General features: G+C 43.1%; 3 protein-coding genes across 6 annotated transcripts; all 3 read right to left on the bottom strand.

Annotated features, from left to right (window-relative positions):
• Positions 1-156: 156 nt before the first annotated feature.
• Positions 157-5,224, bottom strand: LOC102716376 (probable alkaline/neutral invertase F). The gene is made up of 5 exons (XM_006646756.2): positions 5,087-5,224; positions 3,123-3,525; positions 2,436-2,870; positions 1,429-1,984; positions 157-836 (listed from the first exon to the last, which is right to left on the bottom strand). Exons 2-5 carry the CDS (start codon positions 3,510-3,512, stop codon positions 541-543), a joined length of 1,677 nt encoding a protein of 558 aa, XP_006646819.1. The 5' UTR covers positions 3,513-3,525; positions 5,087-5,224; the 3' UTR covers positions 157-540.
• A 641-nt stretch (positions 5,225-5,865) lies between these two features.
• Positions 5,866-9,610, bottom strand: LOC102715736 (RNA-binding KH domain-containing protein PEPPER-like). Of its 4 annotated transcripts, XM_015833409.2 has the most exons (7): positions 9,107-9,610; positions 8,115-8,370; positions 7,638-7,786; positions 7,328-7,549; positions 6,910-7,104; positions 6,741-6,805; positions 6,297-6,473 (listed from the first exon to the last, which is right to left on the bottom strand). In XM_015833409.2, the coding sequence occupies exons 1-7, from the start codon at positions 9,539-9,541 to the stop codon at positions 6,398-6,400; spliced, it is 1,398 nt and encodes a 465-aa protein (XP_015688895.1). In that variant the 5' UTR covers positions 9,542-9,610; the 3' UTR covers positions 6,297-6,397. The 4 variants fall into 4 exon arrangements, with proteins under 4 accessions (XP_015688894.1, XP_015688892.1, XP_015688893.1 ...); XM_015833408.2 differs by lacking the exon at positions 6,741-6,805 and having other exon boundaries at positions 5,866-6,473; positions 6,937-7,104; XM_015833406.2 differs by lacking the exon at positions 6,741-6,805 and having other exon boundaries at positions 5,867-6,473.
• Positions 9,611-11,230: 1,620 nt separating this feature from the next.
• Positions 11,231-13,476, bottom strand: LOC102715457 (cyclin-P4-1-like). Its single transcript, XM_006648203.3, has 2 exons — positions 12,972-13,476; positions 11,231-11,927 (listed from the first exon to the last, which is right to left on the bottom strand). Exons 1-2 carry the CDS (start codon positions 13,424-13,426, stop codon positions 11,591-11,593), a joined length of 792 nt encoding a protein of 263 aa, XP_006648266.3. The 5' UTR covers positions 13,427-13,476; the 3' UTR covers positions 11,231-11,590.
• Positions 13,477-13,671: the final 195 nt, after the last annotated feature.

The following is a 13,671-nucleotide window of genomic DNA, read 5'->3' as shown; positions in this document are numbered from 1 at the left end:
CTAAGTCTTTTTCCTTAGCTTTTTAATCTCTACTAAATATATATAATACTATGTTTTTTTAACGGAGGTAGAAGACAAGTGTAGATGTAAAGAGCTTGCACAGTTGCACCACAAGTTAAAATCGCAGCCCGAATCACAAGTAGAAGCAGCCTAGGCATCGGCAAGAAACAAATGAGTTGATAAGAAACCGACATACTCAAATGAGTGTCAGCAATGTGGTGGATGCACCATTAATCCACAATCATCAAAAGTCATCCAGGTCTAACCATGAGCTTTTCTGTCCAACATTCCGATCAAAACTCCATTTCCAACCGCCGGTTTGTGTAGTGACCTGTGCGCGAGCTACCAAAATATCCACCAGCGAGGGGCGTCCGGTGAATACCCTAATCCTCATCCTGACAACAACATTACTACCAAGTACAGTACGATATGAACAGTGAGTTAACAGCCTTGATTACCGGAGTACGTACGTACGTGCCTATATTTATATGCAAGGGTGGTTAGCATCTCCGTGTGGGGCAAGCACGTGAAGATGCATCATCACGGGAAGGAGTTGCTCCGCTTGAGGACGGGGAAGCGGGCGTGGCCGTCGTCGGCGAGGGAGACGGCGCGGAGGTTGGAGGGGTCGTCGAGCAGCATCTTGGCGACCAGGTAGCCGGCGACGGACCACGTCTGGAACTTGCGCGCCTGCTTCCCCACGTACCTCCCGGCCTTCCCGTCGTAGTACTCCGGGAACTCGTCCTTCACCAGCCGCTTCTCCGTAGCCTCCACCGCTCGCCGCGCGATGTGCGGCCTCCCCAGCTTCACGCTCACCGCCACCAGTAGCCACAGCAACACTGATCCATCATCATGCACAATGTCAGGCATCCAGCTCATTCAGGCCTTGTTTAGTTCCCAAAATAATTTTTTAAAAAATCACATCGAATTTTTAGACACCTAAATAAAACATTAAACATAGATAAATCAAAAAACTAATTACATAGTTATGGAATAAATCTTAAGATGAATCTTTTGAGCCTAATTAGTCCATGATTAGCCATAAGTGATACAGTAACTAACATGTGCTAATGATTGATTAATTAGGCTCAAAAATTCGTCTCGTGGTTTCTAGGCTAGCCGTGAAATTTGTTTTTTCATTCGTGTCCAAAAACCCCTTCTAATATCCGGTTAAACGTTTGATGTGATGTTTTTACCAAAAAAATTTTGGCAACTAAACACCACCTCACATGGGCTCACATGGGCAAGAGACACATGGCAGGGATTGTGAAAAAAAAAAGTCAAATGACATATTTACAGATAAAAATAATTTATTAATAAAATTTTATATGTATATTCTTATGGATCTGAAAGCCAAGGCCGAAAAGTAAACTATAGAAAAAAAAAAACCTCAAAACCAATTTGGAAAAGATGGGGTGCGAGTGTTTATACCTGGCCATGATCCTCCGTTGTGGTAGCTCCATCTGGTGTTCTTGGGGTCGCACCCGGTGACGATCTGCCACTCCTGGTTCTCCATAGCGGGGTAACACACCTTCATGGGCATCTCTCCGATGAGCTCCTCCCAGCGCTCCTCCACAAGGTCCAGGATTGCTTCAGCCTGTTCGCCGCTTGCCAATGACGAGAGGATCGCGATGAAGTTGCCGAGGCAGAACCAGCGGAAGTCCATCCTCGCAGGGCTGAGGTTGCCGATGAAGTACCCGCCGCGACTCGGCATGAAGTCGAATATCCAGTCGGGGATTGATTCTGGTATCACGTTGAACTTGTTCAGAGCTGTCTCTGAGTACTCCTCTGTCTTGTAGCGGTATATCTCGTTCAGCCTCTGGAAGTCAAGCCAGTAGTAAGTGTGCAGATGGTAGCTCAAAGCTTCGATTCTCTTTGATATTTGGTACACAAAGTCGTCGTTGTGATTTTCTTTCAGCAAAGTTATGGCACATCTCAGAGCCATGAAAAACAGAGCTTGGATTTCAATCGGATAGCCATATATACCCTGCACAAATTGCAATCTGTAAGGAAGCAAAAGATAACCATGCAGAAATATGTTCAGTATGAACAATTCAAGGTAAAAAGAAAAAAGCAGATACTTTGATTAAGTAGTTACAAGACGATCTTTGACAACACAAACATATAATCAGAAAGTACTGCTATAACCATTGGGCATTAGGTCAATTTTGTTACCCGTATAATCAAGAGGGGACATGATTCTTCTACATCCAGGAATAAACTGTAAGGAAGGATCTGACAGAAACACCCATTCGTATTGAATAAAATCAAAAGCACCAGTATAGATTCCTAAAACATGCCTAACGTAATTTCAACTTTGATCAAGATAATACTTCTGACATCGCATCAAAACTATAAAATTCTAGTAAGTAAGAAAACAGTTAAAAGATTCATACTGTCCAAAAAAATGGAAAAGATGTTCAGTCTAAGTGGCTCACCATTCTTCGATCGACCATGGAACAACCATCAGCACAAAGCAAAGCTGGAGACGTATCAAACCCTTCAGACAGACACAATTTCAGGATAAGGCGCATTGCCCTTTGGCATTCAGGACTTTCAGCCAGAGAATTGTCCCTTGTCCATATGGTATAAGCACGAAGAAGAATAATCCACCATAAGCCAGAGTCCACAGGAGCAACCCTTCCGATGGCAGTTTCACCAAAATCAGCAAGCAGACTTTCAGTTTTGTGCTTAGAGTTGCAGTGGTGCACTTTGAAACTTGCTGGCATCACACCCTGACCAAGCTTAAAGAGGTCAACCATCTTCTCTCTTAGTTGAAGGCGAGCAGTCTCTAACAGAAAATTCTTCACAATTGTTGGTTCTCCTTTCATCAAGAAAGCCAATGCACTAGGAATAAAATCCCTCATGAAAACCTGCTCCAGAGTGACGAGAACTTTATCGTTGTCAATTGCATTGGATATCCAGGTGTAAGGAGAACTATTAATTCATAGGTTTTGCAGGAAGAGAAATATTATACCCATCATTATATTACCAATTGGAATATTGTAAGAGTGGTACGTGCTTAAAGAGCATATTTGACAAGGTTATATAGGGATGATAGTAACGATATTTAGGAATCTTTATTGAGTTCATATCCATGGTTCAACTGTAAAGGAAATGCTAACCTGGTCATAGTTGAGTGCTCCCTGAGACTTGTCTATTGCAGCAACAGTTCCAATTGGTTGGCCTCTGAAGTGAACCATTGATTTCTTTAGGGCCTCCCAAGCAGCATCTGCAACCGTGTTCTTGTGTACTGCGTTGGTATCTGTAGTTGATTCCACTGGAGCAGAACACCCAGATATTGGGCTTTTAGTGGGCTCGAGGGTTTGGTGTTGATGACGATTTTCTACCTCAGAAAATACCACTTGACTCACTTCACACGACCTGTGGCGCTCGATGGCATGCGGTCTTGTCTTTTGCTCGACCATTGCGGAATCATATGTAGTCTTACTGGCTACTTCTGTGATCTTTTCAGGGGCCTTTACTGGCGGAGGAGGACCAGCCCAATGTACCATCTTTGTAGTTCACCTATTCCCAAATTGCAAAACCTCAGATGGTTAGAATAGGCAACCAACAGTTTAAGAAATACTCAACAGAAAGCTAGGATTAATTGTATAATCTGTTTCAAATTTAAAATCTAGACCTTAAAGGAAATGCATTACATTGTAATGGAAAAGGCAAACATTATTCTGCCACGAGCTCTTGCTCTCTTGAAAGCAAAGAAAGCATTACTCTGCCACGTGCTAGTGTCTTTGTACAACACATAAGTAAAACACCAGTATGTCTTATAAAAAGCAAAGAGAGTTAGAAAGGCATACCACATACATGTCCATAAAACATACAGATCATAACACTGAATAATGACATGCAGCTTGTTTTAAGCTGAAAGTGTAAATTTAAGTTGCAGAGTCATTGACCAGTGCAATAATTTACTCGACTGGTTCTCTAACAAAATCGGCATATGCTATTAGTTGGTGTTGTGATATCTGGGGAGAAGTTCCGAGTAGGTATGACAGGGAAGACTGCTTAGTTTTTGAATAAAAGCATGGGTTATGCATAAATCTTGTGTAACACTGTAATCTGTAGAAAATATTTTCCTTATGTATATAGTCAGACTTGCACCTGCTCACTCTTGTCCACAATAATTGGTACCTTCGGTGCAAATACAGATTATGTTATTCTTCAGAGATAACTAGTGAAAAAGTATATGGAATTCTTCAAACATCACAGTGGTAAACAAGAATATCATGAATAATCCAAGATGTTACAAGTTTTCAATTAACTGGCATATTAGAAGTTCTGCACAGTCGTGCATTACATCCTTATATCCTTGACCATAGCAAGCTACAGCAAATTACATTTTGTTCTACAGAACAGAAAAATAGCAGGTACATCTGGACCAGATTGCCCATGCAAAAGCCTTAGCTAAACAAGCTTTAACATAACGTCAGAACAATCCAACTCTCTGGACGACCAAAACTAGAGCAGGATTCCAAAATGATGAGATATCTTCTCAATGATCAAACCTACCATACCCTCCCAAATCCAAAACCATTCATGGCGTTCGTTGGCAGAAACGCGTAGAGTGGAAAATGCTAGTAGTAACCGATGCAAACAACTTTGCTACGCTTCTCCGAAACCTCACGTATGCTCACGAACCAACATCAAAATTGCACAACGAATTTCAAAGTAAATCGTACACCGGTACAAACTCAAAAAAATGGGTCAGATCAGAACAACTCCCACCACTAGCCCAATGCGATCGCATGATCTCCATCCGCACACCCGCACCAAGAGAGAATACACCAATACACCAACATCTTAAGCGAGCATCCTCGCGTCGTAGGACATGGGCGGATCTAATGTGGGTTCAGTTGAACCCCCAAACTTTTTGGAAACAAAAAAACAAACTGCCATTAGTCTCCCTTAAGGTTATTAAGGCAGCCAGATCCAGAAGAGAACCTATCTAGGGTTCATGACGCAAGCTCCAGAAGAGAGAAAAAAGTGCGTGCGTGGATAGAGAGACGAGGAAGAGGAAGAGGAAGAGGATGTGGCTGCGTAACGGATAGATGGATGGATGGATGCTCACCGCACTGGTGAGGATGCAGCGGGACACAGCAGGGCGGCGGGAGATCGGCGGAGGCGGCCGGCGAGCCCGCGCGAGGAGGGCGGAGGAGACGAACGGGAGGGAGAGCAGCAACGCCGACGAGACGAGACGAGACGAGAAGGAGGCGACAGCAACGGGCGAGTTGGCTGGCTTACGTGCGAAGCCTTGCTGTGGTCCTCACTTTGTTGCGGGCTGAGCAAGTGATTTCTGGGCCAAGACGATTTAAAGTTTGGGCTTGTTATTACTATCGAGGTGAAGACAAATTAAGAGACAAACTTGCGGATTCTGGAGCTTAATTTCACTCACCCTTGGCCGCGTTCGCGACAGCTAATATGAGCTGATTTTGGATATAAAAAAAAATATGAGCTGATTTTTTTTCCTGTCTGTGCTTCCTGAACGGTTGAACTGTGGGGTATGTTTTTTTAAAAAAAAGTTATATCAAAATTGCTTAAATTTAGTCAGAGTAATAGCTAATACCTAATTAATCAATGAAATTTTTGTTTTGCATGCCCTATTTAGCAAATGGGCCCCTTTATCTGTTCGCTTTTTACTAATTTTATTTCGTAAATTTTAAATTTTTAATATTAAATTTAGAGTTGATTTTAGAGATTTTTCGTTATACTTTTATCCTTTACTTTTTAGATCACTAAAAACATATTTATATAAGTTTTATTTATAAATTATTTTTTATTTGCAAATATACTATTTGATTTTTTTTCATTGAAAAAGCTAAACAATGACCCTGACTTGTCTTCTGCTATGAGATTATGCTATAGGGGGCATGCTTAATCATATGGTGTACCATGTTTTTTTGTTTCAGAGAAGCAGAAGGCTTTGCGACTTAAGACGCCAGGTAGCTCAGTCGCGCCTGGTAACCGGTGTAGTTCTACTAAATACCAGAGTGTTTGTACAGTTTACAAAGCCCTCCTTCCGACATGGTAAAACTTCTCCATACCGAAATAAGGAGCTTTAATTAAGTTAAAACTACACTAGAATTTGACACAATTTAGGATCTGCTTCGGTTAACCGACAACAGAATATACAAACTACTTTAGTCCTTAGTTAATTATCTAAGCATCATTTGGAATCACAGTCACTTCATCGGTCCTCCCACAGCCGCCTGGTGGTTATTGTTAGACACAGAAATGAAGCTAGGTGCAGCTACTTTTGCTTGCTACAGCCTGTATTCTCTGAACCTCGGTAAGCTTGAAGATCCATATCGAACAATGTATGGTTGATGGCCGCGGTATGATGGCAAGTGATCCCAGTTTGCTGGATTGGCATGTCCAGAGATCAGAAACTTTGGGCCAGCATCAGGTCTGCTGTCACTGCTTCCAGGAGGTGGTTCTCTATTGCCCGACAAGATCTCCTGCAAAAATTGCAAGAGCATATATAAATTCAGCAATCGGCATATAGTTTCAAAAATTCAGAAACACATATGATTAGTTGATGGTTGGAATATCATTTCTACAGGATAATGATCTTATGTTTATAATAACCACTTGTTTGTTGGGCCCCTTCTCTCCATACAATCACCAAATGCAGTTTGCAATTGTAGAAACTAGCAAGGGTCGTGTTGTCCAGTTTCTCATTGCTAAGCAAGCAGGTGCTGCTGTGATGGATAACAATGCAGCACCTTCTAGTTAGCTGAGCATGGTTTTGTAGGCTGATCTGAGTTCCTGGGCCCTGGCTGCGACAAGACTATAGTGGGGTAAATAAAATAAACATAACTAGAGGCTCAATTCTTATGGCATCTTAACTTTACGAAAAGAGCAGCAGTGTGCATCAGGACATAGGTTATCAACCTCTACAAGTTGATGTGCAGTTTGAACCTGTGAAGAGCTGCCTTTGATCAGAACTAGAACCTCATTCGGATAATCTCTATTCTCCTCAAGATCAACAACTGCTCCACTGACAGAACGTATAAAAGCAATATTTTGTCCCCTTGCACCAATTATATCTTCAGCAAGTGGCAACGGGATCTGCATTGTTTGTGTGATCTGAAATTAAAATATATATATAAGAACAAGGTCTGCAGCAGCATTATAATTGGAAACATGAGTGCATCAGTTTATATTTTTTTAAAAGAGAAAAAATGGAGCAAATAAATGTAAAACAAATCAGAATGTAACAGTTGAAACTTGAGCAAATTTTGACAAGCAAAATGAAAGAAAAGTATAGTTTGTAACTAGAGGATTATAAGATGGTGTTACTAAATTAGACCTGTTGTATTGCGGTATTGGATTGGTGACTAGGATCAGATAAATATGGGTCACAAACAGATGGGTCTCGGCCATACAACAAATATCTGCTGACTTTTGGGCTGGGAGGAGTTTGACGGTCAGATAACAATAGTTCCTTGTTCCCTGGGAGACGATAATCACTGGCAACCTGATTTACTTGATTTTCTTTAGAATTATCATGTTCCTCACCTACTGCTTGGTTCTGCAGATGAATAACACAAATCTCAATTGCATGAGCAGAATTCATGTTCCTGCATAACAAAGCATGCTGAACTAAAGGAGGCATTAACCTTTCTTTCAAATAGATGAAGCACACCATGATCAACTAGGAACTTTCGGAGAACTCCAAGTACAGATTTTAGGGCATGGAGAACTTTGGAGGGAGCACCACGTATGGCCACAATTCTTTCATCCACTACATCATAACTCAGAAGCTCATCTACACACAATAACAAGTGTTACATCCAAAGAACGGCAGTATGTTCAGACACAGCAAACTGGATTGAAACCAGAAAAAAATGGATAAATTGGTAGAAGCTGTGGGTACAAAATAAATTGAGGAACAAAATGACAACTGGTTATTTTATCTTATTAATATATACAGTAGGGGCCTCCCCTACAGGTTTCCGGCAAAAAAAGAACAAGTGATTCGAATTGGAAATGACCAGCATTTTAACTGAACATTGATTTTAGAGAGCCAAAGAATAACACCACATTTCCAATTTTCTTTTAACTGAGAAAAATTCATGAAACATTGGACCGTATACCTTTATCTATAATCTTTATGGTAGCACCAGTGATTTCTTGAATTGACTTGATCCTGACTCCTTGCTTGCCAATTAAGTATGTGGCTTGTGCTGAAGGAACCAATAATCTAGCATAACACTTGTCTGGTGCAGAACCAGAAATTGAGTCATCGCCATTGATCTTTTCTATATCATTTATATGCATGAAGATCTTAATTGCAGCATCCATAGCAGGAGGTAAATCTGCTTGAGATTCTTCTGTTGCAGATATTAACACCTGAAATACAATGGCGAGAAAATAAACATAGTGCAATGAATAAAAAAATCAGAAACTAGTCTTTTCTGCACGTAAATATGAAACAGGAGTAACAAGTTTATGAAAACTCGGTACGAAGCTGTCTATAGTTCTGATAAGGAGTACCATCTGCACATCTTGCACTAGTTTCCTACCATCTCAAAAGTAACCTTAGCTACCAGTGAAGTCATTACTATCAGAGTCTACTTGACGCATGACACTAATAAGTTATTGTCCCTGTGATGTTGACAAAGAATAAATGAAAAAAGACACAAAGCAGGAACAGGTCATATAGGATGGGCAAGCCTTGCATAGCTATTAAACTGTTAAAAGAAAGTGAAAAGAAAGAAGACCATGCAACATGGTTCCAGATATCGTTTACCAGCTTCTAGAACCATGATAAAGCTAACACAGAATCCAACATGGCACATAAATGAGATCATTTGCGCTAATTAAACTGTTGATACAGCGAGTCATCCTTACTCTGAAGCCTTCCACTCTTCCTAGGAATTTTCACCAGTGATCAGGATGCTGCAATCTCTATTAAAACTTGAAGAGCATGGGAGCATCCTAATGGAGTAATAAGTATTTGACCATACGACAAATATCAGCAGGCTTTCAAACGGATTGAGCATCACATACCGTTTCTAAGTTCTAACCATCCGTACAACGAAAGCCCTAGCTCGAATCACCCAAAATGTGCAGGGAGGAGTCTTACGATCCGGTTGGTGGCGGCGGCAGCGGCAGCCTCGAGGACGCGGACGCGGGCGCGGGTCTCCTCGCAGAGGCGCTTGATGGTGTCGCCCCGCCGCCCGATGAGGCCACCCACCTTGTCCGTCGCCACCACCAGCCGGAACACGCTCGCGCCGGGCCACCCGGGCCATCTAAACGGCTTCCCCACCTCCACCTCCCCCTCCTCCACCTCATCCTCCTCCTCGACCTTCCCCGCCGACGCCGAGGTCGCCGGCGGGGGCGATGGGTGCTGCTCCGGCTCCGGCTCCGACTCGAGCGATGAAGGGGTCCACTGCTTCAGCGCCGGGTGCTCCGGCTCCGAGTCCGAAGACAACCACTCCACCTCCTCTGGCTCCTCCTCCTCCTCCTCCTCCTCCACCTCAAGCTCGGCGTCGGCGGCGACCTCGTCGGGGTCAGCCATCGCCGTGGGGTTTTGTCGCTTTCCGGGCGCAGAAGCAAAACGATCTCCCAATCGAAGTGAAGCGAGTAAACTGACACCACTAGTGACTAGTCGCGTGGGTTTGTGAAAAATATAAACGAAGAGACCATTATAAATTTGCCATGGATTAAATATAAAAATATTAAAAAAATTGTCGTTCTGGTATCGTAGTGAAATTTGCAAAGTCCCAAAAATGAAATGGGTTATTACCTAACGAAACATAATTTATTTATAAAATTTTTACATGTGTTCATAGTGATTCTATGATAAATAGGATAAAATAAACTATAATGAAAAAACCTATAAAATTAACTTTAAAATTAAATTTTAAAGTTTAAATGCTGGCTTATAAGCAAAAGTGAAACAATAGAGCCTAGGATTTTGTATTTCCCATCTCATGAATTCCAACCCATCCCAACTATTCGTAATATTACACTTCCATTGTTTATTTATTACCTTATCAATTATAACTAAAATTGCAATGTAAAACTTAATTTTTAATTGATATTAAGGTTTTCTCATAATTTATTTTTTACATCGGTTTTAAGCTGTTAAAAATATAGAATTCTTATCCATAACTTATGTTTCGTTGTTTTGTTTAATTTATTTTATAGTTTATCAGCCGTAGAACAAACGTTGAATTCCATACATTTGTGTGATTAGCCGTTTGACTTGCTAAAGAAATAACTCAACTGGAGTGTGATTGATTAACCCATTAAATATTGCAGGCTTAAATAAATATTTATTTTAATTTTTAAATATATTAGTACATAGAAATTGTAAAAGTACGTTGGGGATAATATAATATATAGTAAAATGCATACAGCAAGTACCAACCAGGCAACCACAGCTATTCTCCATTAATTTTTATTTTTTAATCCCCGTTAAAACCACATACAGGGAAGGACTATACTACTAGAGAAAGTATAATTTTAAATTTTTTAATATCCTTTATTGTTTCGATTTTAAAACTAAATCATCTTAAGGCTTATTTTTAAATCTGAACCATTTAGACCAGTCAGTTTGACTGGCGTCGCTACAAATCAACTTCTTATGATGTGGACGCGTGGTTGTGCTATTTAGCCATATCAGACAGGGTGGCTACGTCATAATAATTCAGATTTGAAAATAACCGAGTTATTTTAAAATTTAAAGAAGGTTACAAAAATTCAGGGAAAGGACCAGAATGTATCGAGTCGAGTCACAAGATGGACTGAATTTCTAATTCCCAGCCCATTCATGGGAGGCCGGAATTTCAGTTCCCGACATGTTTCCAGAAATGGGCCGGAGTTCTGGGCCTATGAAACAGGTTGATGAAATGGACTGGTATATCATAGCTCATTTTTTTTTAATAACGTTAATGGAATATATAAGGCCATTTAGTTTGGGGAAAAAAATATTGGGTATCACATCGGATTTTTGACCGAAGGTTAAAAGAGTTTTTTGGACGCGAATGACAAAGAATTTCATAACTCGCCTGAAAACCGCGAGATGAATCTTTTGAACCTAATTAATTTGTCTTTAGCACATGTGTGATAGCATTATGGCTAATAATGGACTAATTAGGTTCAAAAGATTCATCTCACGATTTCTCTCCTGGCTGTATGATTAGTTTCTCATCTATGATTAATGCTCTATTTAGATTCTCAAATATTCGACGTGATGCTTTTGGAAAAAAATGAGAACTAAATGGGCCCTAAACCGAGAGTTTTTTTTTTTTCCCTAGATGATGATACTCAGATACTGTACAGTCAGGACGGCTTTTTTCAGATGATCATATACAGGTTAGCCCGATCTCATGCAACACATTGCAATTATACACAAAGGAAATGATCAGCGAGTTGCCAATGGCTAGCAACAACAGCTCGTGATCACCACGAAACAGATTTCCGAGAGCGAAAAAGGGAAAAAAAAAACAAAGAAGCGATGAAAGAATCAATCACATTCACAGACAGACAGGCAATGGCCAACGCCATTGATTATGCCGTCTTCGACAACCTGCACCATCCTCTGCCGCCGGCGTCGTGTTCGTCATTGGGTGATCTCTACTGCTACAGCTCTGTGACGAGCAGCCGTGAGCAGCGGCGCCGGTCTGCCTGCTGCGGCGGCGGCGGCGCTGTCCTTTCGTCGCGGCGCCTGACTCTCCTCCTCCTCCTCCGGCGACGGCGACGGCGACGGCGAGGAGAGCCGCGAGAGGAGGGGGTCGTCCGCCGCCATCTCGCCCTCGAGCGCGGTGCAGTAGGCGGCGAAGGTCGCCGGCGTGACGTTGAGGCGGAAGCGCAGCGCGAAGAGGAGCTCCAGCTCCAGGCCGTTCATCTCCGCCACCTCCACGCCGCCCACGCGCGCGAAGTATGCGTTGTTGTAGTGTCTGCACATCCATCCATCACACCAAGAATAAAAAATATATATTATCACCAACAGATTAAGTGATTAACCAAACCGATTAATTAATTAAACCGACTAACCACTAATTAATCCAGAATGCAGCTGAGATTAGCACCGATTAAGTAGTTTGTTAAACAAGATTATTGGTTAAGTAGTTAGCTAGCAGGTGTGAAGGTAGGTAGGTGAGCAATCGGGATCAAGCACTGATCAGATCAGCTGTCTTCTTGTCTGGGAGAGGAACAGCCTAGCTAGCGACGAGCTGGACATCCCAACTGCACCTACCAGCCCGGCCGTGTCGATCGTGTATTCGTGTCTCGATCTTTAGCAATCTCGAGCAACAAAACTTGCTGCAATATTGATGAGATTAACATCTTCAGAGAAGAGAGAGAGAAAATTCATTCTGTTAGAACCAGCGTTTCTTGGCTGCGATCCAGCTCGATCAGCGATCAACTGCTGGACAATGAGCACTGGATAAGAGTCATAAGGCTAATGCCACATGAGTGAGTAATTAAGCTAATACTCACCAAAGCCATGTCAGATCCGCACATTGGCGCAGCAGCTTGGCTTGCCTTCGCCGACACACAAGGGCACGCAAGAACACATTTTGAGAAAGTTCTCTTTTTTTATCATCTGCTTATCGACTCTGCTCTAGTACCATGCACCGACAGGTCACAGGTCGACAGATTGTTCGATCGGCTGCCCATTTCGCGCCTGATGGCACGCATGGCACATGGTTTGTGTAGTGCAAAAATGTTGGCCGCATTTGTGTGTTCTTGCAAGTACAGTAGTGAATATGATTTATTGGCTGGTGATGCTGGTCAACTTTGGCATGTGCCTGGTGTTATATCGCTCCGTGCTCTCGATTTTTTTTCCCCATCCCGTGGTTTAATTTGATATTGGCAAAGTGGCAGTAAAAATGGCACGAGTTGAGGCAGATGCGAGAGGAATTGTGAATTGCCGGAAGAAAAAAATTGGAATGGAGGTTGGAATGTTGGATCACGGGAAGGAGATGAAGTAGGTTACTCACATGTCGTCCATGAACTTGGCGGCGACCATGACGCTGGTGATGAGCAGCCGGTGCACGCTGTACGAGTCCACGCACACCGCCGCCGGCGACGGCGATGGAGATGAGTCTCCATCCTCTACCACCACCTCCTCCGGCCGACGCGCGAGTCGGTCGAGGTAGACGTGGGCGACCACGAAGCACGCCGGGCTGCAGCCGGCGTACCGGTATATCCGCTCCGCGTACCGCCGCACGCTGATCTCCGGCCTCGTCCGGCCGCGGAACGCCGTAGCCGCCGCCGCCGCGCTGCCCCGGCCGCCGTACTCCGCCTCGGCGGTGTCGGCGTCGCCCCTCGCCGCGGCGCGCTCGAGCAGGCCGGCGAGGACGGCCACCACCTTGGGCGCAGGCGCGGGCGCGGCGGCGGCGTTGCCGTTGCCGTTGCCGCTGCCGCTGCCCCGCCGCCGCCTCCTCCCCTCCATGTCGCTGTTGCGTGGGCGGAGGGAAGGTGGGGGCGCGGGAGGTTGGTGGCGCGAGCGGCGGGGAGTGTGTGCTCTTTTCGCTTGCTCTTATATCTACTTCTCTGGTGGTCGTGTAGTGGCAGTAAGCTTTGGCCTTCGGATTGGTTGAATTTGAAAATTGGACAAATTGTTAGACATTTAGGGCTCTTTGGAACGAAAGAAATGTTTAACGTATACTCATTCTAGATACATCAATTTATCAATAT

This window comes from Oryza brachyantha, chromosome 2, assembly GCF_000231095.2.
Source record: "Oryza brachyantha chromosome 2, ObraRS2, whole genome shotgun sequence".
NCBI classification, from domain to species: Eukaryota; Viridiplantae; Streptophyta; class Magnoliopsida; order Poales; family Poaceae; genus Oryza; species Oryza brachyantha.
The sequence above is the reverse complement of the archived record's forward strand: the minus strand, read 5'-3'. Positions and strand labels throughout refer to the sequence as shown.

Coding starts and splice junctions, on each gene's coding strand:
- LOC102716376 (XM_006646756.2), bottom strand. CDS start 3,512: ATGGTACATTGGGCTGGTCCTCCTCCGCCAGTAAAGGCCCCTGAAAAG. Junction 2,871..3,122: donor GAGCACTCAACTATGACCAG/GTTAGCATTTCC, acceptor ACTCTGGAGCAG/GTTTTCATGAGGGATTTTAT. Junction 837..1,428: donor CAACGGAGGATCATGGCCAG/GTATAAACACTC, acceptor ATGATGGATCAG/TGTTGCTGTGGCTACTGGTG.
- LOC102715736 (XM_015833406.2), bottom strand. CDS start 9,541: ATGGCTGACCCCGACGAGGTCGCCGCCGACGCCGAGCTTGAGGTGGAG. Junction 7,787..8,114: donor CATAAAGATTATAGATAAAG/GTATACGGTCCA, acceptor TATTGTGTGTAG/ATGAGCTTCTGAGTTATGAT. Junction 6,474..6,909: donor CTGCACATCAACTTGTAGAG/GTTGATAACCTA, acceptor CAATTTTTGCAG/GAGATCTTGTCGGGCAATAG.
- LOC102715457 (XM_006648203.3), bottom strand. CDS start 13,426: ATGGAGGGGAGGAGGCGGCGGCGGGGCAGCGGCAGCGGCAACGGCAAC. Junction 11,928..12,971: donor GCCAAGTTCATGGACGACAT/GTGAGTAACCTA, acceptor ATGGATGTGCAG/ACACTACAACAACGCATACT.